Source organism: Eumetopias jubatus, unplaced genomic scaffold (assembly GCF_037043125.1).
Source record: "Eumetopias jubatus isolate StellerSeaLion01/CBP00866 unplaced genomic scaffold, mEumJub1_p1.0 scaffold_6, whole genome shotgun sequence".
NCBI classification, from domain to species: Eukaryota; Metazoa; Chordata; class Mammalia; order Carnivora; family Otariidae; genus Eumetopias; species Eumetopias jubatus.
This window is the reverse complement of record NW_028274812.1, coordinates 134643355-134671192: the sequence shown is the minus strand read 5'-3', so window position 1 is coordinate 134671192 and position 27838 is coordinate 134643355. Positions and strand designations below refer to the sequence as shown.

General features: G+C 49.4%; 1 protein-coding gene across 1 annotated transcript in view; it reads left to right on the top strand.

Annotated features, from left to right (window-relative positions):
- GFOD1 (Gfo/Idh/MocA-like oxidoreductase domain containing 1) overlaps positions 1 to 20579 on the top strand; it is a 99589-nt gene extending 79010 nt beyond the window's left edge. Inside the window, exon 2 of the mRNA XM_028107463.2 lies at positions 19616 to 20579. Coding sequence (XP_027963264.1) covers positions 19616 to 20535 — 920 coding nt within the window. The 3' untranslated portion in view covers positions 20536 to 20579. The remainder of the gene's footprint in view (positions 1 to 19615) is intronic.
- Positions 20580 to 27838: the final 7259 nt, after the last annotated feature.

The window sequence follows — 27838 nt, the reverse complement described above, 5'->3', positions numbered from 1 at the left end:
AATAGAGACTGAAAGGGAAGGAGCCAAGGTCTGAGGTGGGAAAGTGTTTGGTGAGGCTGAACCTGCTGGAACTTGAGGACTTAGCAGCAGGAAAGTTGAGAAACCCTTTGAAGAGATAAATCATGGCCAGTGCGTGGAAAGTCTCAAATGGCATGCACTGAGCAGTGACAGATTAAGTTTCTAAACCGGAGGCAGGGGTGTGTGTGCACTTGGTATCGATGTTTGGAAAAGATGAAGAGTACGATAGATGGGAAAGGGGTGTTGGACATTTTTAAAGATACACTATTGACACTGTGGGCCTTGAGAAAATGGATTACATAGCCACAGTTGGCAAAAGCACCTCTATCTGGATTTTGCAGTGTGGTGTTTACCTATCCAGTTGCTGAGATTTTTTTCTGAGCAGTTTTCCATATGTATTTCTTTTCTACTCCCTCAAGCTAAAGGTGTGTGTGTGCTAGAGGGTGGGTAGCATGGACTTCCCACCATGTTTTGAAATGCTTTCATATCTCCACCTTCTCTCGGTGTACCTTCTAGAACAGCTACGGTGCTTTCCTCTCTTGAGGCTCTCGGAGGGCCAGCTCGGGGGACCATAGGTAGCTCTGACTTAGCTTCAGAGCCCTGCTGGTCCCCTCATCTCCTCTCTACTCCTGTACCCCCAAGTACATACATATTGGCTATTTAGTTAGCAAGGCAGTATGGAGACTATCCATCATGGAACGTTATACTTGAAGGGACCCTATAGAATATCAAGTCCAAACACTAGCTGTCCCTCTTCTCTCTAACATGCTTTATTGTAAGAGGGAATAGTCAGATAATTTGGGGATTGTACCACACTGTTGATTCCTTGGAGATTCATGTAAACATTGATGGTGCAAAGAAGTGCTACATTGGAGAAGCCTTGTTTTAATGGAGAGGGTGCTTGCAACCTCAGTCTGTGGTGTGTGCCTTTGTGACCGGGTGCTTAAAATTGCTTTAAGAAAACCATCAAAACACACAGAAGCCTGTGAGGCGAAGGTGGTCGTTGGCAGGTCTAATCTCTCCTAGGACTGTGAGGAATGAGATCAAGGCTGACGATGGGGGTAGAACACAGAACTGAAACGCTTTAACATTTTTAACAAAGCACTTCCCAAACTTCTTGACCTTGGAGTCCTTTTCAGGTATATGGCCCAGCGGCGAACACCCAGCAGGACCGGTGTTCCTTGGAGGCACTTTGGGAAATGCTGCTTTAGCCCCGTCCCCTCCCTTTGGAGATGAGAAAATGGATAGTGGCAGAGTTGGGACTGGGATCTGGGAACAGAGGTCCACAGAAAGTCTCGACCCCTGTCACCCGACTCATGCCCATATATGCTGATGTCTCAACCTCTGCTCACGGAGGCATGTGGAGAGGTGAATGCAGCCTCTTTGCCTCTTGCAAACCACCAGGAAGAGCAGCAGAATGAAGGGTGTTTGGGGAGAAGAGCTCACTGGCAGGCAAGTGCATGGCTGAGAGCAGATTCTGCTGGGTGAATGATGCTTCTGCTGACTCTGGCTGGCGGGGGACCGTTTTGAAGACAGTTCCGTGAACTCTTTCACGGTTTCTAGTCGTGCTTTTAGGTTGCTGATATCATCTGTGGATGATATTAGGATTAGAGCCCAGTGGGAGCAGGTACCTGGGTGGGTCCACCCCTGCCCGCCCGATCTTGAGATACCCACACGGAAGACTGGCACGTGCCCGAGATTAGAATGTCAGCCTCACGCTGGACCCACATCTCTGCTCGGGCAGCGGGATGCAGCTGTTGCCAAGCAACCAGTTTATCTCCTGGTCAGCCGATAGAGAAGCAGGCAAGCAACTCCTGCTTTGAAGAGTTCCAGCTGTGAGCAACCAGGTTGGGGGGGCCGGGGGTGTGGAAGAGCCGTGGGGGCTGGCACTTGAACTCTGCTGCTGCCCTCCCACTCTGACCCTCCACTGTGTGCCGAGGGCCCCTTCTTCCTGGAGGCGTGAGTCTGCCTTCTGAGACTGGAGGGAATGAGGTGGATCCATGACACCATAATAGATTCAGCTTAAATAAAACAGAATCCCAACCTCATGGGCAAAGAAGTCTCCTTTCCAGAGGAGTTTAAAGGGGTTTATACCAAAATGCTCTATCTTTATTTGTATTCAAACCCCTTAAGAGGCCACTGAGTATTTAACTTTGCATCTGAGAGCTCAGAAAATTGTATTTATTCACTAGGGCCCAGCAGGTGCTTTATGCGTCTCTGATCCCCAGCTGGTGGGACCCATGAGCCGGCGTGTAATCACCCCATAATCACTCACACCTCGCTGGACCTCTGTGGATGTTTAAGTGCTTCTCAGGGCCTGGTTCAGTCTTTCATTACCAGTTGTGAACAAGTGCTAAAAAGATCAACAGCAAGCCAGGTACGTTGCTGAGGGAAAATCAAAGTATTGACCAGTACAAGGTGGTTCCTACCTTTAAAGAACTTATAATTATGGGTGAGAGGAGGGAGTTCACAGAATGTTCTAGAACAGAAGCTCCCAAACATTCTCCATTCACAATATCTTTAGTATCTCAGTAGTCTTTCATGGTGCTCCAAGGGCAATAGAAAGACCTAACAATTGAGTAAATCCAAATAATAAGTATTTGTGTTCTAACATGCAGGATACTTGAAAAAAAAATAACACAAATGGAAAGAATGAGAACATTTGTATTTCATTCTTAAATAATCAGAACAAATTGTAATGGTGTATGTGTGCCTTTTGTGCACTGCACAACTTCTCAAACCTTGGAGTCAAAATACAACCACTCTCATTTTCTGTCCGACCTGGATTTTTGCCTGGTACTTCTGTTTTCATCACAGTGACTGCCAAAAACCAAGCTTCATAGATACTGGATGTTATTGAAAGGAATGTCATGCAATCCAATATTGAAACTGAATTTCCTTGAGCTAGTGGTTCCTATAATGTCCAGTAGGTGCTGAGTACTACTCTGTGTTCCTCAAACGTTTAAAATATACTGCCGTGCCCCTGACAGTTCCCTGTGGGACCACTGCATGCCTTGGGTGCCGAGGCGTTCAGACTGGGAACCATGGGTCTAAAGCACAGAAACTCGTCGTGGAAAATACAAGATCAGGCAGAGGCCAGGGCCCTCCCTCCCATTTCTTGCCCAGGAGGCCTTTAATAAGTGTTTGCAGTTGAACAAAAGGTTACGTGAAAATCTGTGATTACAGCTTGATTCCTTTGTAGTCGTGTTTTACTGCCTGTCCAATTGCTTTTAGAATTGCCACGTATTATTCAGAATGCTCCACAGATACACAGAGCCAGAATATGTGGATTCCAATCCCAGCTCTATCACTTATTGGCATATGAATTTGGATACCGACTCTTCATGGTGTGTGAAATGGGAATGGCAGTGACCTCCCAGAGTCACTGGGAGGAGTGTGACTCCACTTTGCCAGGTGCTTGGTACGTAGTAATGCTTTGACGAATCAATGTTAGTTCTATTATTCTTCTTACTCCTGGGGTGCATTTAGACTCCAGTGTGATTGAGCATGAGATGCTCTTCTCAGGATGAGGTGCCAGTGCTCGAAGGGTGGGTGAGGGCTCAGGTGGAGGACGGCGCCCTAGCAAGAGGGAAGGAGACAAGCCACAGGGAGGCCCCTTGGCAAGAGGCTGGCTCTCTGCTCTCAGACGGCTTGAAAGGCTCAAGAACTGCCCCCCCAGGCACGGACAGCGGTCATACTGCTCCAGCACCCCTCCCCAGTATGGAACACGGCACACCAAGCCTGGTCTCTGTCCTCATTCTCTGTATCTGTGGGCAGGTACCATTAGGGCATCCGCTGTGTCTAAGACATCCGGGCATCTCCTCCCATACTCAACCCTGCACAGAGTCTGATGAGAGAAAGAGTCCTGCACAAGTCTGATGAGTGACCAGGTGCTCCGGAGCCCCAGGCCAGACTTGCTCCAGCATTGTGCCCCTGCAGACCCCTCTCCCGGGAGTGAAGAGTCCCTTCCACGCAGGAGTATCCTCGGGATGTATCTGGATCCATTACAGCCTTGCTGGGACTCTTTCTCCTGGGGCTGGAGCTTTTAGAGCCTTTGTTACTTCTATGTCTGTATCCCAGCCTCCTCCAGGGCCTCACAGTATTATGGAGAAGAGAAAGGATGAAGACTTAGCCCACTTCTTCATCTGTAAAATGGGGCTGCTGCCAAGGGCTTTCTAGTTTCTCAGGCTTTCAACTAGCATCGCTGGGGCAAACACAGACCTAGGTGTGCCCAGTTTTCTGGGAGTTCCTGCCAACTAGGATTCTTTGTTTAAAAAGAGTCCGCATCGTTTGCAAATTGTTGCAAAAAAAAAAAAAAAAAAAACAATCTCAAGACTCGCCCTAGCCAGCGCCCGGGGCAATATGATTAGTCTCTACTCCCAGGGAGCAGTTTCCAGCTTTCAGCCTCAGCAGACTGGGCTTGCTGAAATTATCATCAGCTATGCGCAGAGGGTTGTCTCCTGGTCCCAGGATGAAAAACTAAGCCCTGTCCCTTTAAAAGAACAGGCTGGAGGAGGGAAGAAATTGCTGGCTTCTGGGCTGCTCAGAAAAGCCGGGATCTCTGTGTAAGGTGAGGTGCTGTGTAAACTGCCCCCTCACCCCCACCCCACCACCAGCCTCCTCCCTCAGTCTTGGCCATCACTAAGGTTCTGAGCTCTGTAGGCAGGATCTTCCTCCTAGCCATGATGTTAGCACAGATCTGTCAAGGTATCAGCTACAACCAAGGGGGAGGTTTTGTTCTCAGGAAGGAGGGGTTCTCATTTGCAGCCTTCCATCACTAGCTGAGCTTCAATTATTTGCTAGGAGCAGCTAATAAGGTGCACAGCTAAATGTCTCGGCTTGCCTTTGCTTTGCATTTTCCCAGTCTTGACTCCCTGTCGCCACCCCATACAGCCAACAATGCCAACAGAAGCCCCTGCCTGGGGTGTATGGAGTGAATCAGCACCCCAACGGATGCCTGTAGGTTCTGCATTTTATTTTCACTCACGTGAGCATCTAGTACCAGCCCAGACAAAGCCCAGATTCCAGACAGACCGCTGCCATAGGTTTGGTTTTTAGACTTTCTATTTTGCTACCTCATGTCAGCAGTAACTTTCTTCTTGTAATAGGCTGTTCCTTCCAGCAGATTTCCCTATGTCCTCTTTGTGCCATGCCGTCCGCGGTCTTATAAAGCTGCCAGGGCCAGATAGCAGCCCCATTTCAAAGATGGCTTTCGTACCTTGAATTGGTGGCAGAGCCGAACTTAGGACCCATTTCGATTTCAAGTCTTGGTACCCGCCCAGCCCCCTGCTGCCATGCATTGGCATCCCTGCTGCCCAACATGTTAACTCTTGGAGCTTGAGGAGCAGTTTTTAGTTGGACCCCTTGTTGATTTCAGTAGACATTCACGAGCACTCTTTATGTGGACGGATAGTTGCCCATATGTCATCTCATCCTCCAAGCAGCCTTTTGAAAGTGTTACTCTTCCAATTTTATAGACACGGGAACCCAGTTTCCTCGATGTCAAACGGCATGGGTCACATAGTTCCACATGCTGGAATCAGAACTTTAAAGCACATCACCGGACCCTCATTCCACTTCCCTTTCCAATAAATCGCACTGGATCTTAGGGCACTTTATTAACAGGCACTCAGGGGTTCCTCTGTGCTCAAATCAATCTTTTCAAAAAGGGATCCAGAAAGCTTGTCCAGGAGAAGCATTCTGATAGCCAACAACAGAAACTACCTGGCTGATTTTAGCAGAATAGAATTTCTTGAAAGGAGAGTAGTTCATCACAGAAATGTGAGTCAGGCTGGGGAAGTAGGCTTGGAAAACAAGAGGACCAAAGGAAGGCTTGGCAGCTGGAGTCCCCATCCAAGTCGCACCAGAGAACCCAGCCAAGATGGATGGACCCTGTTGCTTTCTCGATGGTACTGGAATCACTGGAATCATGGCCACCACAGCCCTTGGAAACTGGATATCTCCACCCCCCACCAACAGCATGGATCCTCCATCCATCTCCTTTCTTATGACCCGAAGCCAGGCAGGGTCCCTGGATGGCCAAACCCAGGCGCGTGCCCATGCCTTTTCTGCAAAGGCAACTGGAAAAGCATGCCCCTGGCTTGGCTTCCATGGGAGGGGAGAACTTCTACCTCCCACCAAGACTCACTCTATTTCCCAGATAGAGCAAGGAGATTCAGAGCATAGGCAGCCCCTGAAAGTGATAAGTCTGTACTACCCACTCCCCTCAAACACACCTAATTAGAGGTCACCTCTCTGTTTCTAAGCGTCACCGCCTTCCCACCGCTCCCCGCATCTTGTCACAGACCTGCTCGGAGGTGCAGAGCGGATGGAGGTGAAAGTGCTCAGGGAGGTGGTTTGTTCATGATTACCCTGACCGACGCGTCGTCCCAGGAGCCCCAGATCTGCTTTGCCTCCTGGCTGAGCCAGGGGTTGATGGCTGTTGTGTGGCCACATCAGCAGGAGCTCTGACTTAGAACGGAAGACCGTCTCCCTCCCGGCTGATTGTCCCTGTCTGATTTTCCCCATCCGCCCTGGCAGCAGGCTGAGACCCCTGGTGTGTTGGTGAGGAAGAACGGAGCATGGGTCTGCTTTCCTCTCTGGGGCAAGTTTGGGCCTTACTGAGGTGTTTATCTGCCCCCCCCCGCCCCCCGGATCTGCCCTCCTGGGCTCCACGGGGTGGTGTAGTGTGGCCCCCACTGTCGTCCTGCTGCTGGCCCCCGGCCTCTCGGAAGTGGAATATGAGGCAAGCGGCTTGCTGCCTGGCTCCTTCGGCCAAGCCGGCGGGTACCTGCGTGCAGAGGGCTGGGGCCCTTGCAGGGCTTCCTGTGTTCAGCTGTGGGAACCCTGTCCTGGCCACGACCTGTTTCCCCAGCTGTCCACCCTCCTGACCGTCTTCTTTCAGCTGCTCCCTGGGCAGCTCGCTGCCACAGACGTGGAGCAACTAGACGCTGGCCTCACCGGGCCAGCGACTGCTATGGTTCAGCCTGGAGCCTCCAGCCCTTTGCTCTCTAGCTCTTCTCCCTTCAGGCACCAGCCTCACCGCCCACTCCCCCCCACCCCCCTGCCTCCCATGCCTCCCCACATCCCTTCTGGACTCTGTGCCGGGGTCCAGTGGGGCCCACGGGGTTTGGGGCTGCTTTATTAGGGTGTCTGGTAGCTCTGAGGCTCAGGCATGTAATCTTGCTTCTCCCTTTCCACCTGCCGTGGTTCCTTAGGTGGAAAGTGGAAAAGCGAGGGCTTTTGAAACACAGAGCTGAATTTGCAGTGGGGACCTGCCACCTATCTGCAATCCTGGGCCATCCTATGCTCTCTCAGCCTCCATGACCCATTCTAGACCGATGGGGATAATGGTGCCGGCGTGAGGCTTCACCGAACTGACGGGCACCTAGTGGATCTATGACCATTTCAGCTCCTTTTCCCTGCCTTGTGCTCATTTCGGCCCCCAGAGACCCAGACCGCCACCCTGCCCAGCCCTGTTCCTATTAACGGCTGCCTACAGGGAGCCCTGAATTGGGGACACAATCTCCGTGGTAACAAGGAGACTAATAATAGGTTCTTCAAGCCTAGAGTACCTCACTGAGGCGTTCTTTTTGATGCAGTAAAAATTACTGAAAGAACACAGAAACAAAGGTTGATTTGAAAGGAATGTCAACACGTGTCTGAGGATTTTTACGTCGTCGGGAGACTACTTGAGAATCTTCCTGCTGGCAGGACTTTTTTTCTAGAGCTCACGTGCACACGGATGGAGTGCAGTGGTGTCATTTAAGATGAACTTTGCTCCCTGGTGTCCCTCCTGTGATTAGTTATACGGCCAAAGGGAAATGATCTGGGTGGGCCCTCATGTAATAACAGGAACCCTGTAAAGACAGAGAGTTCTCACTAGCTGGTGGCAAAAGAGGAAGTCAGAGAGATTCCAGCATGGGAAGGCGTGACTTGCATCTACCGTCCCTGGCCTGAATGTAGCACCGCACCTGAGGAATGCAGGCCCTTCTAGAAGCTGAACCAGCAGAGAACCTCAGGCCCTTAGCTCCGAAGCCCTGAACTTGGCCGGCAACCTTGTGAACTTGGAAGCACATTCTTCCCCAGAGTGGCTTTGGGAAACCCTAAGCAGAGACCCAGTGGAGCCTGCCTGACTTCTGATCCAGAGCACGGAAGGATCATGAGTGGGTGTTGGGTTCAGCTGTTCCGTTCCTGGTAGTTTGTTATGGCAGCAAATAGAAAACGAACACAGCCGCTCACCAGGGACTGGGGGGGTGGGGGACTGGGGTCTATTAGAAATACCAGCACTGCCCAACTATGGAAGCCACTCTTCTGCTCCAGCTGACTGTTGTCACGCAGGAGGCTCTGGGGGGAAGAAACCCAATGTTTCTTGACCTTTCTGTTGTTTAAGAGAGGCCAAAAACTTAGGCTGTGTGAAATATCCTGATTTAAACACACACACACACACACACACACATATCACTGGGTGAGGGTAGCTGTGATGCCTTCACTAGAGGGTTTGTCTTGAATGGAGAGTTTCCTTCTCTTTGGTTTGTTTGAGAAGTTGCCTAAAGTCTATTGTCTTTTTTTTTTAATTTTATTTTTTTATTTGACAGAGTGAACACAAGCAGGGGGAGCTGCAGAGGGAGAGGGAGAAGCAGACTTCCCACCGAACAGGGAGTCCAATGTGGGGCTCAATCCCAGCACCCTGGGATCGTGACCTGAGCTGAAGGCAGATGCTTAACTGAGCTGCCCGGGCGCCCCTAAAGTCTCTTGTCTTGCATACTGTATGCTCAGTGAGGTTAGTCTATGTTCCTCTGGAAAGCATTGACTCACAAATTGATAATTTGGTACTGAGGTTTTGAAGAGGACAGTGGAGGGGCTTTGGGAGATAATGTGGGGCTTCCCACCCTCTTGGATATGTGACGAAAATTCACACTCTACTTCGATACCCTTCTAGGCCCCCATCCTGCTAGATGCGTGGGTAGGGAATGGAATTATAGTACAATCCAGTCAACTCACCCAACCCAGTCATTTACAGTTTAAGCAGCTCAGTCTCTTTTTTTTTAAAGAGATTTTATTTATTTTGAAAGAGTGTGAGAGAGAGAGCACAATCAGAGAGGAGGAGAGGGGGACCAAGGGAGAGGGAGAAGCAGACTCCCCGCTGAGCGAGGGGTCCGATGCGGGACTCGATCCCGGGACTCCAGGATCATGACCTGAGCCGAAAGCAGTCGCTTAACCAACTGAGCCACCCAGGCGCCCAGCTCAGTCTCTTTTGAAGACTCTGGTGACCCAGTTGGCCAGCATTCTGCCCTGTGTCGTCCTGCCTGCAGAAGGTGGCCACTTCTGTGGGGTAAGCGTGGCCTACGTGCACCACCTGCATCCAGGTGGTATCCTCTGAATTCTGGCTTGGTCAGGGGTGGAATAGCGGTGCAGGCTCGAGAGGGGCCGTCCCAGGCCACTGCCTAGAATAGTGACCACTAAGATGCAGTGGGTGTCATTTGGCTACTTGGGACCAGCATGGGCAGGACTCCATGGGTGAGCCCACAGCCTGGCTGTTCTCCTCTCTCCCCAAGTCCCTGACCACTGCAGCCACTACACCCAACCCCAGGCCTCCATTCTCCCGTGGGCCCTCTCTGCCTCGTGCCCCTCACTGGGGTCTGTATGTGCCACCACAGGCAGGGAAGGGCTGCCTCAGGCCAACCTGCCAGGAAGCATGCCACTAGCCTAGAAGGTCTCTGGCTTCTGCCCACCTACCTGCTGTCTCCCCTGGGCTAGGAGTAGCCAGCTTTTCTCTCCTGGGGAATGCCCAGGCTGGACGGGGCTGGCTGTGACTTCCCAACATCATGTTCACTCTCAACACATACAGGCCAAGAGTGATGCAGATGTGTGGGATTTCCCAGTAGGGAAGCCAAAAATGAAATGTGTTTCAGGAGCATTGTCCCTGCTCTGGATATCCTTGCTCAGTGATGGGCTCAGCGATTAGATAATGTATCACACACAAAACAGTCTGAGAAAATCCAGCTCCTGGTTGGAATTCCTCTGCAAAAGGAGGCTTTAGACAACAGTCCTGAGTGGTGCTGGTGGGGGATGGGAACCCATAAAAAGCACTGGTGCAACAGAGGCTGGCCTCTCAGGGCTGGTTGGATATAGAAAAGCACTTGAACGTTTAATTCAATTCAGGACTGCAGATAGCCAGTCCCATCTGTATTGGCTGTGCTGATTTCCTTTCTCTGGTCCGTTCACCTCTTTTGGAGCCCAGTGACGGCATCAGGGGCCTTGACAGGGGCAACCGAAGGTGGGTCACCCTTGACCCATTTTCATGTCAAGTTTGAAATTAGAATGGAAACTTAATCATGGTGCCCTGGGGCTTTTGGCTGTCATCCAGCGGGGCAGTGGGCACCCCCACCCCCAGCACCCCGGTGTTGGATGCTCAAGGTCAGCTGCACGGTTCTCCCCGGAGCCCTCCTTGGGCCCTCCCCGGAGTACTTATTGCCCGGCGGCATTGGGAGCACGCATCAGGGAGGTGGATGTCAACTCTGGGTGTTGTATACAGTTCAGAGACAAGAACAGCCGAGCCAGCCCTAGGACAAGGATGTTCAGAAGGCAGTAGGAGTGTAAGAGTGAAGACCAGGTTTACTCTGAAGCCTGGCAATCTGGGTTCAAATCCCAGCTCTACCAGTCACTGACTTATGCAAGAGGGGTAACAACTTGCCCAAGTTGTTACCCCTCTTTGGCCTCAGTTTCCACATCTGTGAGATGGGGACGATATTAGTACCCACCTCATGGGGCTGTGTACACTACAAAAATGGAAGCATATGTAAAATGCTCAGCCTCTTCTGGCACAAGCCTCTTCAGTAGATGCTTGTGGTTGCTATTTGGGGCGCCTGGTGGCTCAGTTGGTTAAGCGACCCTTGATTTCAGCTCAGGCCATGATCTCAGGGTCATAAGATCGAACCCCGTGTCAGGATCCGTGCTCAGTGCAGAGTTTGCTTCTCTTGCTCTCCCTCAGACCCTCCCCCCTACTTGCACACACACTCTCTCTCTTTCTCAAATAAATAAATAAAAAGGTTTACCTGAATGAATATTCAGAAGCTTCGGGTCCCATTTAGAAAATGGTTGAAGACAAGAGTGTTTAACCTAGGATCTGAGAAACCATTAAAATTGGAAATGGTACATACATATCCTGATGTTTAATTTTCTGAGAGATTCATTAGAGTCTTAAAAGATTTTATGATTCAAAGGAGATCAAGCGGAACTGGAGTGCTGAGCGATAGCAACAAGGAAGGCGGAGTAAAGACCAATCTCTGGTTTTAAGGGAACTAAGTATCGGAACACATTGGGCTACTTCTAACCGTTCCTTCCCCTCTCCCTGTGGGTTTCACTCACCCCCTGCAGCACTGCATTTAGTCCAGCTCGGTCTCAGCTCCAGCGCCTCCTTCCTTTATTCCCTAGGGGTTGGCATGGTCTCCCTCTCCACCCTCCCGCCCGCCCCCCATACACACGTGCTTTTTTTAAGCTGAGAATGTTTCTTTCAGCACCAGCAGGGATGACTTGTCTAAACCCCACTCTGTGCCCTCTGGCCCTTCTTCCACATAAATTGGGAGGAGAGGCCCTTTGGAGAAATCCCTCATCTTCAATCCCCGTGAGAGTTTCTGACAAACAACTTCCCAACTCAAACTACTAATCTGATCTGTTCGCAATAATAATGACATATTTTAAATCTCTTTTTTTTTTTTTTGAGAGAGAGAGCATGAGTGGGGGGAGGGGCAGAGGGAGAGAATCTCCAGCAAACTCCCCGCTGAGTGCAGAGCTGGACGCGGGGCTTGATCTCACAACTCTGAGATCATGACCTGAGATCTATAAGATACTGTAATCCCTCATTTCTGTAATCCCTCTTCTCTACTAGACTGAGAGCTCCTATTCATCTATCTTACTCATTTTTCAGTCCCAGTCCCTAGCACAGAAACGCTGACAGAATGGAGTATAAGTGAAGATGAGTTCCCTGCCTGAATGGCAGAGAAATCTCCTCTACCTTCTGTGAATGGCAGGGAGAACTAGGGGGCTGTATCTGATGGGACTTCTTGTGGGGATTCTGCCAATCTGCCAGGACGGCTGCAAGCCAGCCTGTAGGACAGGCAGCCATTTGGGCTTTTGGAAGATAAGGAGCTGTCAACACAAGTGGAGTAATTGGGAAGAACTGGTGGGAAAGTAGCCTTGGCCTCATAGATTTCCACCATCGATTAGATAAGGGAATAGTGTGTAATTGGCAATGTGCTGGCAGCGAGACGTGCTTTGAAGTTTCAGGCTGATTATGCTGGGGGATGGCTCTGGTCTCTGGGTGGCCGGGTCGCAGCCGTACCCCAGGTGTCCAGGGGATAACCTACTTGATCAAGGGCAGGAAAGGGTGGCTGCTCTTTGGGTCAGCAGACAGCACATCTCTCTCCCTCGAGGTGTCAGTGGGAAGTCCCTTGCCCCTGCTCCTTCGGGGGCTTATATGGAGGGAGTATCAGCCGCTTGCAAAAGCTCTGGTCTCTGGAAAGAGATATGGGCAGGTACCCAGCCCTGGCTGGGAAACTCCTTCCCTGCAGCACTAACCCCCCGTGAGGACCGTGTGGATACTGTGGCTCGTTATGGAGAACACAGTCAGCAGGCTGCGGAGGGAGCCAGTTTCCCATTTCCCCATGAGAGATCGCAGGAGGGCAATAAAGCTCCTTCTGGAATTATTTCATTTAAAAGCTTCTGACAAAGAGCAGGCATGCGGTCTTGCACATTGCACTTTCACCCTCCAGAGTTTTCCCGTTGATCTCATTTTCTCCCCTGCTTCAGCTCCATGATAGAGGTGAGGTCTTAGTCCCACCATTTTGTGGACAAGGGAGCGCTCACTTTATTTGCTGACAGGGGGTTCTCACTTAAAAAATAAAGTTGGTCCCAACCCAAAGGTGCTGTAGGGGTAGACAACGTTTCCCGTCTTCCCTTCTAAGTTTTTTGGTTGGCTAAAAATTAAGTGGACATAAGACAGAGTAATGGGAGAAAAGCAAGTTTCTTACGTACGGGAGCCCCTTTGGAAACATGAGACTCCCTGGCAGGCAGGTCACTGAGGCTTAGAGATCATAACCAAGCTCAAGGAGAAGAGGATCAGGGGTCTGGGGCTTCAAAGGGAGGACGAAGACATTTCACAGAAAGATGAAAGGGGACAAATGTTTGATAAACAAATGTTCCCCAGGCCATGCAGATAACTCTTTCTGATATCAAAAGTTATCTCTGGCAATAGCTCTCTCTTCCTGGTACAGCCCCTCTAGCTAAATTCTTTTAGGCACTTAAGGGGGAGGTAAAAAGATCTTCTTGAGTCTGCTCAGCCCTGATTCCTGATTGTCTTCAGTCTCGAAATAATCCACATGTCAAAGCGGTACATTCTGGGGTGATGTATTTGGCTCCTCTCGATCCCCAAAAGACCCAGCTTAGGCTCTTGGTCTTCAAGCAAAAGGATAGGTGGTCTATAACAGAGGCGAGCTGTGAAGCCTTCCCCACATGCCAGGCCGGTCCTGATGTGTTCTCTGCCACCCAACCAGAGTCCCTGCAGTGCTCTGCCTTGACAAATGTGGCAGGATTCCAGGGCATCCATTTCTGGGTGCAGGGGCAGATCCCTCAGTGGAGAGAGCTAAGCAGGGGGTGATGGTATAATGGCTCAGATCACTTCCCAGGAGAGGGGAGGAAGCAGCAGGGTGACCGCATCCACCATAGCCCCCAAATGCCCAGAAAGCTCTTACTCTTCCTCTGCATCACTGTGAGCACCAGTGGGCCTAACTGAAACTCTCCGGAGCTTGGGAGACATTTGGGGCTTGGCAAAACACAAAACACTCTTTCTTTCTCAGTCACGTAGCACTTTTTTCTGCTTTCCATTTTGCATGGCCTGTTTACTAGGAGTGAAATTGAATCCATATGTTTCAAGTCGTCGATTATCTTGATCCTCTGCGGCATGATTTTCTTTAAGATGGTTTGGGGTGCCAAAGTGGTGGATCTTTTGCCTTAGAAGGAGGACACCACATCTTGCCACAAGAGAGTATAAACTTCTAAGGGAGCACGTTTGGCCTTTTGGTAAAGTCCTCCCAGGAGTAAGAAAACACACACTCTCCTCTTAGGGTCTGCAGAGCAAGAGACCAGGGTCATATTCTTCCCCTCGTGGTTTCCCATTAGGAATCGGCCATGGCTGTTTGGGGGCAGGCAGGGAAAGGGGCCTTCAGTCTCTCCCCCGGTTTCTCTCCCTGAGAAACAGAGACTTTCAGCTTCTGTCACCCTGATGGTATCTGTTTACCTTCCTATCAAAGTCGTGTCCTTAGGGAGGAGTACAGGATTTGGTCTCCACTTGTTATTTCCTTTTCAGCACAAAAGAGAGAAGGGCTTTTCTCTAAAGAGCCTATTCTAGCACTTTCTCAGGGGTAGCAAGCATTGTGTTAAGACACCTGAAAATGACAAAGACACCAAAGAGCCATGGTATTTTCTGGAGAGCCCGACCAAAGCCCAGGCTGACAGAAGCGATTTGGAAGGCAGGTATTTATCTGCTTTCTTTGGAAGAAATCCCAGCATATATTCCGTGGCACCTGATGCACCCAGGATTGTTGGGTGTGTCAACCCAATACCCAGAAAATGTAAGTTCCCTTTACATTGCATGTGATTTTAGGAGTGAGGGGATGTTCTGTGCCACACTCATGTACTTACACACAACCTGCGTGCACCCCTACACACACACACACACACACACACACACACACACACACACACACACGAGTGTCTGATGACTGGAAGTCTACAATTTGAATTGTATTCCTTTAAGTACAAACATCAACTATAAGATGAACAAGGTCTGAGGATCTTATGTAAACATGGTGTTTATAGCTGATAACATTGTATTGTATAATTGAACTTTGCTAAGAGGGTAGAACCTAAATGTTCTCTCGCACACAGAAAAAGATAATCATGAGAGGTTAATTAAACAGATGGTGGAAATACTTCCACAATGCATATGTATATCAAATAACCACGGTGTACACTTTAAATATCTTACCATTTTAGGGGCGCCTGCGTGGCTCAATTGGTTAAGCGCCCAACTCTTGGTTTTGGCTCAGGTCATGATCTCAGGGTTGTGAGATGGAGCCCCGTGTCAGGCTCTGCACTCATCGGGGAGGCTGCTTGAGATTCTCTCTCTCCCTCTGCCCCTCCACCCCTAAAATAAATAAATAAAATCTTTTTTAAAAATAAAAAAATAAAGATCTCACAATTTTATATGTTAATTATACCTCAGTAAAGCTGAAATAAAACAAAAATCAGAAAAACCAAGTAAACAAACAAAAAATAGAATTATATTTCTTTAGCCTAAGCCCTTTGTTCTTGGTAAACTGCTAAGGACCTTGGAGCTTCAGGTTCTAGGCATTTTGGCGAGGAGAAGCTGGGAAAGAGGACCTGAGGGTTTTGGGGGGGCTCCACAGTGGTGGTGCTTTGTGGAAGCCCCACCAAGGGGTGGGGTTGAGGTAAGAGTGTCCAGAGCAGAGAGAAAAGGGATTTGCTTTACAAATCAGTGAACGGCCTGCTAGCTCTGCATTTTGGGTTTTTTTTTTAAACTGGAAGCTATCTTGTTTTTAACAATATGTCATAAAGCCTTCAAGAAGTTATTGTACAGGGGCACCTGGCTCACTTGGTAGAGCATGCGACTCTTGATCTGGGGGCTGTGAATTCGAGCCCCATGTTGGGCATAGAGCCTACTAAAAAAACAAAAATACATAATACATACTTTAAAAAGAAGATGTTACTGTACAATTTATGATGGAGATGCCTGCTCCTTGGAACCTGAGGGAACTGTACCCGATCTTGGGGTGTGGGTATCGTTTTGTGTGTATGTTTGAATTGCATCTTCTGAACAGAGTCCATAGCTTTCATCAGAATCATAAAGAGGTCCTGAGGAATGGGAGCCCGAGACCTAGCAATGTAGCCTGAGCCTCTGAAGCCGTTGAGGGTCAGTGGCGCTCTCACCAGCCCACTGGGGTACGGGCGCTGGGACAGGTCCGCTGGCTCTCGCACCTGCCTGCCCACCCCAGACCTTGGAGGGCCCTCTGCCATCACGTGAGCACCATCCTTCAAAGGTCTTTGTGTCCCCTTTGGGTTTAAAACAAAAGCTCAGGAGCGCCTCGGGTGGCTCGGTCAGTCGAGTGTCTGACTTCGGCGGGGCTTGTGATCTTGGGGTCCTGGGATCCAGCCCCGCGTCGGGCTCCCTGCTCGGTGCGGAGTCTGCTTGTCCCTCTCCCTCTGCCCCTTCCCCCTGTGCGTGCTCTCTCTTTCAAATAAATAAATACAGTCTTTAGAAGAAAAAAGGAAAGTGAACATTTTTTCTGACCATAAAAGGAGAAACTTAGAAAATACAGAAAAACATAGTGAAGAAAATACAAATCAATCATAATCCTACTAAAGAATTAACCACTGTAAACATTTTGAGGTGTTCCCTTCCAGATTTTCTCTTCTTCTTCTGTATTTTTAAGACAGAGTTGAGATCGTAGTATGTCTATGAACAGAGCCCCTTTTCACTTAACATGACATCATAATCATTTCGCCTGCCATTAAAAAGTCTTCATTAGCATCACGTTCCTCGGCTTCACAATTATTCCATTATATGGCTTCCATACCCGTTCTTCTATCATTGGGCATTTGCATTGTTCCTAGCTTTTTGCTTTAATAAATAATTCAGTGAAAAGCCTCTTTGGGCAACAAGCCGTGCTTACATCTTAGATTATTTCTTTCTGGTAGATTCCTAGAAGTCTCCTTTGTGCTTTGTAGGTATCGCGAGTTAAGATGTTGCCGAGACCCATCTGGGAAGTGTGGATATTGCTAAGGAGCGCAGGCCGTGAGATGGGGCCAAGCAACAACATCCACTGGGTGCTGTGGGCACAGCGGAGGCTTAAGAAATGAGAGCCAGTCTTGGTCTTTGAGGACTTCATCGTGTAGTGCAGAGCCACAACACACATAAATAGCCTAACGGAAGAGATACTTGATCTCAGAACGTTGGGGGAGCCATGCATGAGTTTCAGAATGGGAGAGGGGTTTTTATATGTATTCGTATTGCACTTTCTGGAGAAGGAGGTTTCAACAGAGTCTTTTCATCTATACAGCTGTAAGGAATTCCCTATTTAGTGATGGTTTTGGGTGTGTGGATGGGAAGTCAATTAATTTTCCCTATTTTTTCTTTTGCTATTTTATAGTTTTTTTATGATAGAAAAATAAGGCTTGTGGGTGCCTCAGTCAGGCAAGCCTTGGATTTCGGCTCAGGTCCTGATCGCAGGGTCCCGGGATGGAGCCCCACCTCAGGCTCTGCGCTCACTGGGGAATGTGCTTGTCCCTCTGCCCTTCCCCCCAACTTGTGCTCTCCCTCTCTCTCGCTCAAATAAATAAAATCTTTAAAAAAATAGGGAGTGTAATAGAAAAATAAGAAACTTCTCCTCATGTGCCATTAAGATGACAGAAAGAGTATACTAATATGACAGGCAGGGTCCTGGTTTGGGGGGGACCTTGAGGTAGGGCATAGGAGAGGCTACAGCCCCTACCCAGCAGGTGTGAGGCAGATTTTGGCAGCATTAGTCACCTGTCCCTGCAGTGACCTACCAATCCGTTTACATATAAATCTGCTCCTGCCAGCACGAGCGGGTGTTACATGAGCATAATGCCTACAGGATCATGTTATCAGAACATTATGTTTTGCAAGTGCATGGCACATTTGATAATAGAAACCAATGTTTCCTCATCCCTCTCCCAGAGCCTTAGTCCTCAACTGGTTGCTAAGAGTTAAAGGAGCTTCTTACTGATCATTCATGGTCATCAGAAAAGCCAGTCAGCTCTGCCAACATGGAAAGGGCAAGGAGATGTGGTCATTGTGTGGCTTCCAGGCCTTTCATTCAGGGTCAGAATTAAATGTGTGTGTGGAAATTGACAGCCGTCGATCGTATTTATTTTCCAAAATCTGTTCTGACCACGTCTGTTGTTTGGCTAGTTCTTCCACTGGGAAGATGAGAGGCACAGGCCAGATGGTGGCCTTGTCCAGGCATTTCCATGGGACAGACACCCACAGTTGCAAGGACCCCCACAGAACCCTGTCTCAGCTCAGCTTGTTGTGAGATTTCATGGGTGCTGTCAAGTTCAATGCCCACAGTCAGGACAACTGGGAGGGGAGTGCGTGTCTCGTTGCTCCCTTTCCCTGGGGTATGCGCCCCCATCTGTGGCTGGAGTGGACAGGTCCCCAGTTGGAGGGTCAATGTGCAGAGCATGACTAGACAAGAGAGACCAGCCATAGGCAGACACGTGCCCTGACTCAGAAGCTCCCCAGGTCTTTCCGCCTAGCAACCTTTAACCTGGTGTACTAACAAAATCCGTGCAATTCTATTATTATTAACTGTTATTATTGTTATCATTATCGTTATTATTAAGTTCCAGTTGGCTGTCTCTACAGGTTCAGCTGAGTTGTTTTTCTTCCCTCACTCTTGGCTTCTACAGAATAAATCCCTCTCTCATTCCCAGTCACTCTTCTTTCCATTGATCCTTTGTTTTCTCCAGACCCAGAATCACTTAGTCTCCCAAAGGGCTTGAATCTACCTGTAATATATGCGCCCAGTACAGTCATCACATAAGCCTAATTGTCAGTTGGCCTCAGCTGCATTGGCCAAAAGCACCAAACCCCACCATGAGCCAGATGGAGGTCTGGGAGGAGCCAGCCACTGCCCACCCCTCAGATACAGGGAATACCCACTCTTCCCGTCAAGAGAGGGAAAACAGTAAGCAAACATATCTCTGACCACTGCCAGCCCTAATCCATAATGCCAAATAAACAAGCAGGATAACACTCCAAATATGATCCTTTGTTTGTGGTTGTAGGGGAGAGAGCTAAAAGCTTAGACCTCCGGAGGATATCGTTAAGAAATTTCTTCCTCGTATTTAATCAGACTTGCCTTGGCTATGACTTAAGCTTGCATATTCTGGTTCTATCCAGACAGAGACACTCTTCTCTTCCCTACATATGATATTTCTAATAATACATCTTTAATTCACTATGTTTTACATATAAAACATCTCATATGGAAGATAATTTTAATAAAACATTTTATATGTAAAAAGATGATATTGTATACTTCAATAGGACTTATATTTAAATGTTACATTTATCAGTATTTTACAAGTAAAATATACTTGTGTAAAAAGTGTTATAGACTTAGAGACACGAAACATGAAATGAAGCGTTTTATATTATATACTGGCAAATATTTAAAAACCTGTCCAAAATATAGGCTATTTAAATATATTAAAAGGAGTCAGTATTTAAATCCGTGGTTTTAAATACTGACTCCTTTTAATAAGTCATTCGACTTAAATATTAAAATAATTACATGTGGGTTATATTACAAATATAATAGGGATTAGGTAACTTTTGCGTAAGTAACCGGGGCCACCAAACACCTTCGGTTGTCAAGAGGACTCTCAGATCGGGTCTGGTCCGCCCGGAGAATTAGCGTGTGCGGGCCACAGCGCCCCCTACCGCTGCGCACACCCGCGCCCTCACGGCTGTCTTTCCTCCCGCCCGCAGGCATCGGCAAGAACGTCATCTGCGACCGCACGGCCACCCCGCTGGACGCCTTCCGCATGATGTCGGCCGCCCACTACTACCCCAAGCTCATGAGCATCATGGGCAACGTGCTGCGCTTCCTGCCGGCCTTCGTGCGCATGAAGCAGCTCATCGAGGAGGGCTACGTGGGCGAGCTGCTGGTGTGCGAGGTGCAGGTGCACAGCGGCAGCCTGCTGGGCAAGAAGTACAACTGGAGCTGCGACGACCTGATGGGCGGCGGCGGCCTGCACTCGGTGGGCACCTACATCATCGACCTGCTCACCTTCCTCACTGGCCAGAAGGCCGTCAAGGTCCACGGGCTGCTGAAGACCTTCGTGAAGCAGACCGACCACATCAAGGGCATCCGCCAGATCACCAGCGACGACTTCTGCACCTTCCAGATGGTGCTGGAGGGCGGGGTGTGCTGCACCGTCACCCTCAACTTCAACGTGCCCGGCGACTTCAAGCAGGACGTGACCGTGGTGGGCTCGGCCGGGCGCCTGCTAGCGGTGGGCACAGACCTGTACGGGCAGCGCAACGGCGCCCCACAGCAGGAGCTGCTGCTGCAGGACGCCACGCCCATCAGCAACTCCCTGCTGCCCGAGAAGGCCTTCAGCGACATCCCGTCGCCCTACCTGCGCGGCACCATCAAGATGATGCAGGCCGTGCGCCAGGCCTTCCAGGACCAGGACGACCGGCGCACGTGGGACGGGCGGCCGCTCACCATGGCCGCCACCTTCGATGACTGCCTGTACGCCCTGTGCGTGGTGGACACCATCAAGAGGTCCAGCCAGACGGGCGAGTGGCAGAACATTGCCATCATGACCGAGGAGCCCGAGCTGAGCCCCGCCTACCTGATCAGCGAGGCCATGCGACGCAGCAGGATGTCCCTGTACTGTTAGCGCAGGACTGGGGACCTGGGGGGGATGCAGGTGCTCCACGTGGAGCCCAGAGAGCGAGGGAAGGGGGGGCGGGCAGAGGCGGCCTGGAGGAGTGCAGGGCGGGAAGGTGGAGAGGGGGCAGTGTGAGTAAGTGGCATCTGAGGAGGTGAATCCCAGCCCGGGTGAGGGGCACTGAGGAAGACTGTCGGCAGGCCAAGCTAGTAACAGCCTGGGAGTATTGGGGGGGGGCAGAGGGGCACCTGCCATTCCTGATGTCATGCCTGCCGGCCATTTGCATGAAGGAGAAAGGCTTAGCTTCTATTGCCCCTTATCATGAGAAGCAGAGAGGGTGTGCTTTCCTCCTCACCTCATCCACCCCCTTCACCTTGGCCTCCTTGGCAAGTCACAGTCTCCTGCCATCGGTCGGCAAGCTCAGTGGGTGTTGGCTCCCCAACCCCTGCCCCGCCCCGCACCGGCTGCACCTGCTTCTAGCAGGAGAAGGCACATCCCCATCTGTCCGCAGAAGCCTATTAGTCTGGGGAGAAGTAGGGGTGCAGTGGGCTCATGAGAACATTCAAATTCCAGGAAGCCACTTAAAATGTCTGGAGGAAAGAGCACTTGGTAGCAAAGTGCACAGCGATCTTGATGGATTGGTGTTCCTCACAGGAAGCAGGAAGGAGTGTCTTCCCAATTGGTTCATTGCCTCTCGCCCGGCCTGAGATGGGGTAAGGGAGGGCCAGGAACAGCAAGTGAGCCAGAAGGAGAGCACCAGAGCACACGGGGCCTGGAGACAGATGAGGCAGAGAATCCACTAGCCCTTTGGGTTTGCCAGCAATTAAAAAATTGCAAGGAGCCACCTTATACTACTACTTCGGGTGGGGTAGAACTGAGTGTAGGGGATCTTGCTACTGAAGTGTCGTTTTATGTGGCTCTCCGGCAGGGTCAAAGGCACAGCAGAAGTGGGTCTGACCACAGGCTCACTTGCTGGGGCCCCCCAGTGTTGCAGTGGGGATCTCCCAGCAGGTGGGAAGGTGAGCCAGCCCTGGATGGGCTTTGGGCTCCAACCCCCATGTCTCCTACAGAGCTGGTAAAGGACTTTTAGGAGATTCACCCAGCTTCGTGGATGTAAAAGGGAAGCCTTCAGTTCCACGCAGATAATAATCTTCTTCCCTTAAAAGAAAAAAAAGGTCAAGGCTCTTTTCCTTAGCTTTGACCTTTGCTTTTAAGATGCTGACACCTGCCAGTTTTTGAATAGGTATTAAACAAAAGGACAACCAGGAACATAATGTTCAGTGTTTCTAATATGGGGTTTTAGAGCTCTCAGGGGTGTGTCTTCATGTAGGGTTGAGAAGGTTAATGTTGGAGAAAACCGTATTCTTCCTTTCCTTTGTCTCTTGTTTCTCTTGTCTTGTCACTCTCTGCTTCTAGAGCTTTTACTGGAGATGGTAACTGCAGTCTTGGAGCAGGTAGTTCCAAAGGGAACAACTGAAGATACACACACACACACACACACACACACACACACACACACACGCACAAATTAAGGGTTGGTCAGTGTTCACCACCATCAAATGTCACTGAAACAGTTCTTAAAAATTCAGACCTTTCTCAAAAGAAACACCAAGTTAAACAGCTTGAAAACAGGGGATTAACCTTTTCCTAATCCTTCATTCCGCATTGACGTTTGTCAGGCTTGGATGCAGAGACCATTGCTTGTAAATCTACATGGCTCTTCTTTACAGGTCACAGAAATCCAAAAGTTGTCTCTGGCACACAGCTGAGGTGTCGACATCTCTTCAGGTGACTGGTGGTAGAATCGGAAGGGAATTTAAGGGGCCGTGAGACTGCCCCCCTCACCGCCCCCCCCCCCCGCCCCCTGCCAGGATCCCAGGCTCTGAGGAGGCAGAATCTGAAAATGAACAGAATAGTCCGTTGTATCATCCATCCTCCTTCCAGGATCGATACACACTGCGTCACCCCTGGCTGCCCGTGGGTGCAGGGTGGGCATGCCCAAACCCCACGGGAATGTTGGTCATTTTCTAGCACAGAGGAAGAAGGATTGCCTTCCCGGAAAGGGTCACCCTACTTCCTGGGGGCCCCATTGCAACCTGGCTAGGTTAGTCAGCTGACACTCTCCGGGGTACGTGATGTTCCCTGACATCACGACTTCGTAACGAGCATGCCGGCTTTTGTGGCTGTCAATTCAAAACTAGACATTTAGTAGAAGGAACGAGTCCCAGTAATAGTTTGGGCAGAGGGCTGTGCAGTGGACTGTTTGGGTTCAGGTTCTCCTAAATTGCCCTCTGGGTAAATAACTTTTGTAGACACTGAGTGGAAAGAATTTTTTTCCCTATCTAGCCCAAAAGCCTGTGATTAAGGATGAAGGGAGAGGGAACTAGATGATTCTATGGGTCTCATTTTCCTAAGTCGTTTATAATCTAAGTAGGGCTGTTCCAGGGGTTTCAATTTTATGTTTCTGTACTTAACCAAAAGACTTGGGAAATTGTTTTGTTTTGTTTTGTTTTTTTCTTTCAAAGGCTTCTGAGTTCTGTGATAAATATTCAGTGTCTAAAACAAAAAATTCTCATTTGGGGCTTTCTATAGGCTAGGCTATAGAAAGAAAAGATATTCTTGAAGCATGAAAAATATTTTAGTAAGCACTCAAATTTTATTTACTGAAGTGCATGTAGTAGGTAGATGCAGGAAGGAGAGGAACTAAGTAGTTCATTTGTAAATACAAAACTTATAGGAAATGAGTTTAAGATACTTCTTTAGTGCTCCTTTTTGCCCCTGGACTACCACTTGCAAAGCCTTGATTGAGAGCCATAATGGGGAGCTGAGATGTCAGGCTTTCGACAAAGCCTCCTTGGGGCAAAGCCCAGCACCTCCTAGTGTGCTCGGGGGACTGGATACCATTGGGCGACTGTGACCCAGGACGAGGCCCCCGCAGCAATCCAGCCTCTTTCCGTTCTGGTTACGGTGTTTCAAAGACCCTGTGTAGAGGAGGCACCATTTTAGGGTCTTCACATTTAGTCTCTATTGCTTGATTTGTGTGGATGCCTCTGGTCCTGGAAATTTGGGCTCATGCTCCTGGCTGCTCATGCTACTGGTTGAGAGAGGTTGGAGGTCAGTGGTTCTTACCTGGTATTCGCACATGTTTGGAATGCTCTGGGCTTACTTGGAAAGTTTGGATTCTCATGAGTTTGCTTGAGTCCATGACCACTGTCCGCTCTTGCATGATTTCTCCTCTCAATGGGAGACACAGTGCAGGGTACCACACATGCTCCCTGCCTCCCCGGTGGCGATTATCTGTGGGTCGGGTGTATCTGGACTCTCTAGGGACAGTCTTGGCTGACTCCAAGACAAACTTCTCCCGGACCCCTTCTCCATCGACAGAGAGCCACCAAGTACCCTCTGTGCGCCAACATTTCTCGATCATCCACTGTGTGCAGGGTATTTTAGGTAAATTATGTCATTGAATCCCCCCAATGACCCTGTGGTATTAGGTATTGTTCTTCCCATGACACACATTAGAAAATCAAGGCTCTTACGGGAAGAGTAGCTTGCCCAAAGTCACACAACTATTAGGCAGAAGTGGAGTCCCCTGAAGTCAAAACTTTTCTTCTCCAAACCACGTGGCCTCCTGAGAAGAAAGACTTGTACCCCTGCCGTTCTTGCCAGGAAGGAGGGCACTCCTTGTTGAGCACTGAGGGGGCCTCTCTCGCCATCCCACGGAGCCTCCCGTGAATCATGGTGAATGTGACCTGCATGGGCCTCTCCCCAACTGCTGTCCACACCCTCCTGTTGAGCAGGATCCCACATTTGATGGTGTGGCAGAAGGTTCCTTATAGAACTGCAAATAGAAGCAGTTGATTTTTCTTCCCCTTCCAAAATGGAAATGGCACTCCGCTTCTTTTAAAATCGACTTCCTAAGTTGATTCTGATCGGAGGTGATGCAGGAAACCGCAGAGTTGGGACTTTTCAAGACACCATTGGCCCACTATTACAGGTGGCCTTGGATTTTGCTCTGGGTGGTCTAACAATAGGAAAATGTCTTCTCAGGGAGTGGGGCTTTTAGAGGTCATTTGTTTGTGACTCCGATTTACCTGTGCATTTTATTCATACCTCTACACTCTCAACTCTCCTTACCTCCTCTTCTTGCCCAACTGTTGAATTTGAGCTGGGTCATAAAGTAGGTGTCGGGTGGCATCGTTTTTTTTCCGGTGGATATGGGGCTTAGATTTCAGCATGCTAGGGGACATCCTGGGGAGAAAGCAGCTCTGGTGGCATCTGAAGGGACTCCAGAGCCCAGTGTCTTCACATCCTTTATTTTATATCCCAGAGAGGTTAAGTGATGGCAGAGGTCACACTGCTTCTTAGGGGTAGAACCAGGACTAGAAGCCCCACGTTTCAAGTCCCACCTTGCCACACACAGCACCTTCAGAGCCCTCAGCTGGGGACAGGGAGGCGGAGGGGTGCAGTGGCCTGTCTGAGGTCCCGTGGCTAGTTCGTGGAGGAGTCAGGATTAGGACTCAGACCTGCAACTGACTATTCCCTGAGCTACTGTGGGTGAATCCATGTTTTAGCAACTCAATTATGTCTCCAATATACTCGGAAACTAGCTGGTTGTTTTTTGGTTTTTTTTTTTTTTTTTAAGATTTCTTATTTATTTATTTGACACAGAGAGAGACAGCAAGAGAGAGAACACAAGCAGGGGGAGTGGGAGAGGGAGAAGCAGGCTTCCCGCGGAGCAGGGAGCCCGATGCGGGGCTCGATCCCAGGGCCCTGGGATCGTGACCTGAGCCGAAGGCAGACGCTTAACGACTGAGCCACCCGGGTGCCCCAGAAACTAGCTGTTTTAAATTTCCCAATGTGATTTTCATGTGAACAGTTTTCTGTAGTTTGTATTGTATTTGGCAAGGATGGGGGACACACGTTTCGATGTCCATCTTTGGGATTTCCTAAGGCCAGCTCTGCTAAGGTCCCCCCGGCCCCCCGCCCATGCCCACTCCTCTCCGAGTCACAGATCCAGGCCTTGGCTGCCTTATGATGCCTGCTCCACCTGCTGCCTCCTTTCTTGGGCCATCAAATCCCTGAAGTTACCAGGGCAGAGACCATGACAATGGGGAGCTCATTAAAAAGAAACTATCAGAGCCCCGAATTTCAGGTTTCTTTTGCGGACAGGGAGGAGGGCGATGGCGGGAGAACTGGTTGTGTCTGCAGCGTGGAGTGAGTCCTGACCAGCGGCTGGCACGCCCCACCTGCCCTGCCCCATCCTAGGCAGAGAAGCGGGCTGATGGCAGTCCTCTGAGCCCCAGGGGACAACCCTGACTGAGTCAGGCTCCCAGCACCTCCCACAAGAGGAGTGAAGGCTTCCCGGGCTGCTATGAGGGTTGATGGGCTCGGTGGCCTCTCAGAGTCTGGAGGCGAGGCTGCTCTTGTATCTGAGTGACCACATCCATTAGCCGTGGAAGGCGGTGGCCGACTGGCCTTTCTCTTCCCCATGTCACAGGCCCTATTGGCCAGAACCCTTGAGAGGGCCGCCGAAGCGTCTAGCTCTCAGTCAGGCTACGGAAGTGTTGCACTACTGAATGCTCTCAAATCTGTTGTACTCTTTTTTTTGTTTAAGCCAGCGGTGAGCAGAGTGATAACAAGACCGTGTCGTATGCAGTAGCTCTATGCTTAGTGCCGCATCAAAAGCTCGCCTGGGCCAGTGTGGGCAGGGCCTGCAGAAGAACCCTAGCATCATGCTGCTTCTCTCATTCGCTGTCCCGAACTCTGCTGTCCCCTGCAGCCGTCACAAGGGCTGAGTGGCTGAATGAGCCCCATGACTTCTCCTTACATGAGTTACCTGTGATTCCAGTCCAATCCCAAGTTAAGCAACAAAACAAAAGCAAGTGACCTGACCAGCTACTTTCCTCCCCTCCTTCTCCTTCAGGCATCCAGACATATCTAAACATACTTAGTATTGTGCCCTGTGCCTTGCCCAGGGGAGGGAGAAGTTTCTAGTGATTATGGCTTTCTGTTTGCTGCCTGGTGCTTTTATAGTACTACTACTTCTTCTTCTTCTTCTTCTTCTTCTTCTTCCTCTTCCTCTTCCTCTTCCTCTTCCTCTTCTTCCTTCTTCCTCTTCCTCTTCCTCTTCCTCTTCTTCCTCTTCCTCTTCCTCTTCCTCCTCTTCCTCTTCCTCTTCCTCTTCCTCTTCTTCTTCTTCTTCTTCTTCTTCTTCTTCTTCTTCCTCCTCCTCCTCCTCCTCCTTTTCTTTTTTTTTAACCAAAATTACATTTGTTTGGTTGTCATTGTCAAGTATATATTTATTGTGTTTTACAAACATGAGTGTATATATATATGTATGTATATGTATAAAACCAAACTTATATATAAAAAGTCAAGGCATGTATACTAGATATTTTAAAGAGTTATTTATCAAGGGAAAAAGATGTGTGTTATAAAGTAAACAGAGTCTATATTTTATATATAATGTAGATAGCAAAAAAAAATAGCTTATAAATTATAGAAGGTTTTGGTTTTCTTTTTTATTATTAAAGCAAAAAAAGAAAAAGAAAACAAGGACAATGAATGCAACTGTTTTTAGTGTTTTTAAGGCCAAACCTACTGTGGGAGGTGACCTTCCCTGCTGGGCCCCTTGGCCATGCAGTCTGAGCTCCCGACCCGCTGTTACCTCTGCAATGCTCAGGGGACCGTGTTTAGCATTGCTCAGCCAGCTGGCCTGCGCCCCTTACATGTGGCCTTTTGCTGCCCTCTCCAATTTGCCTTGGTGGGATAAAGAAGTGAAAGTAGCAAATAAAGATTGAAGAGAAGATACAATTCCAGCTCTTTGCCTGTTTATTGGACCCAAGTTCTGTAGCTCATGAGTTCGGTACCTGGCCAATCTGTGGGATCCGAAGCAAGAATGTGGATGGGAATGATGACATCAGGGGTGGGGGGGGGCGGGGGGAGGCCGTTCATGTGTCAGCATCCATGAAGCTGAACAGTGGGAATCAACGATCCTGAAGATTCACCAAATGTTAGATGAGCTGGAGCTCTTTAGAACAATCCGGTTCAAAACCTCATTTTGGAAATGTGGAAATGGAGGGGAGAGGCCACATGACTGGAGAGGGGTTGTGTGTGAAAGCTTAGTCCAGACAATAAGATGACAGTATAGACTTTAGAATGGGGGAGCAGATTTTAGAATTCTCTTTTATTTTAATACCTTAACCTAATACCTCACACTGAGCTCTCAAATCACTCTAACAAGCTCACCTAAGTGTTGACTAGAGCATCTTTGCTGACTTCCTTGTCAGCAACCTTTAAGGGCCACCAT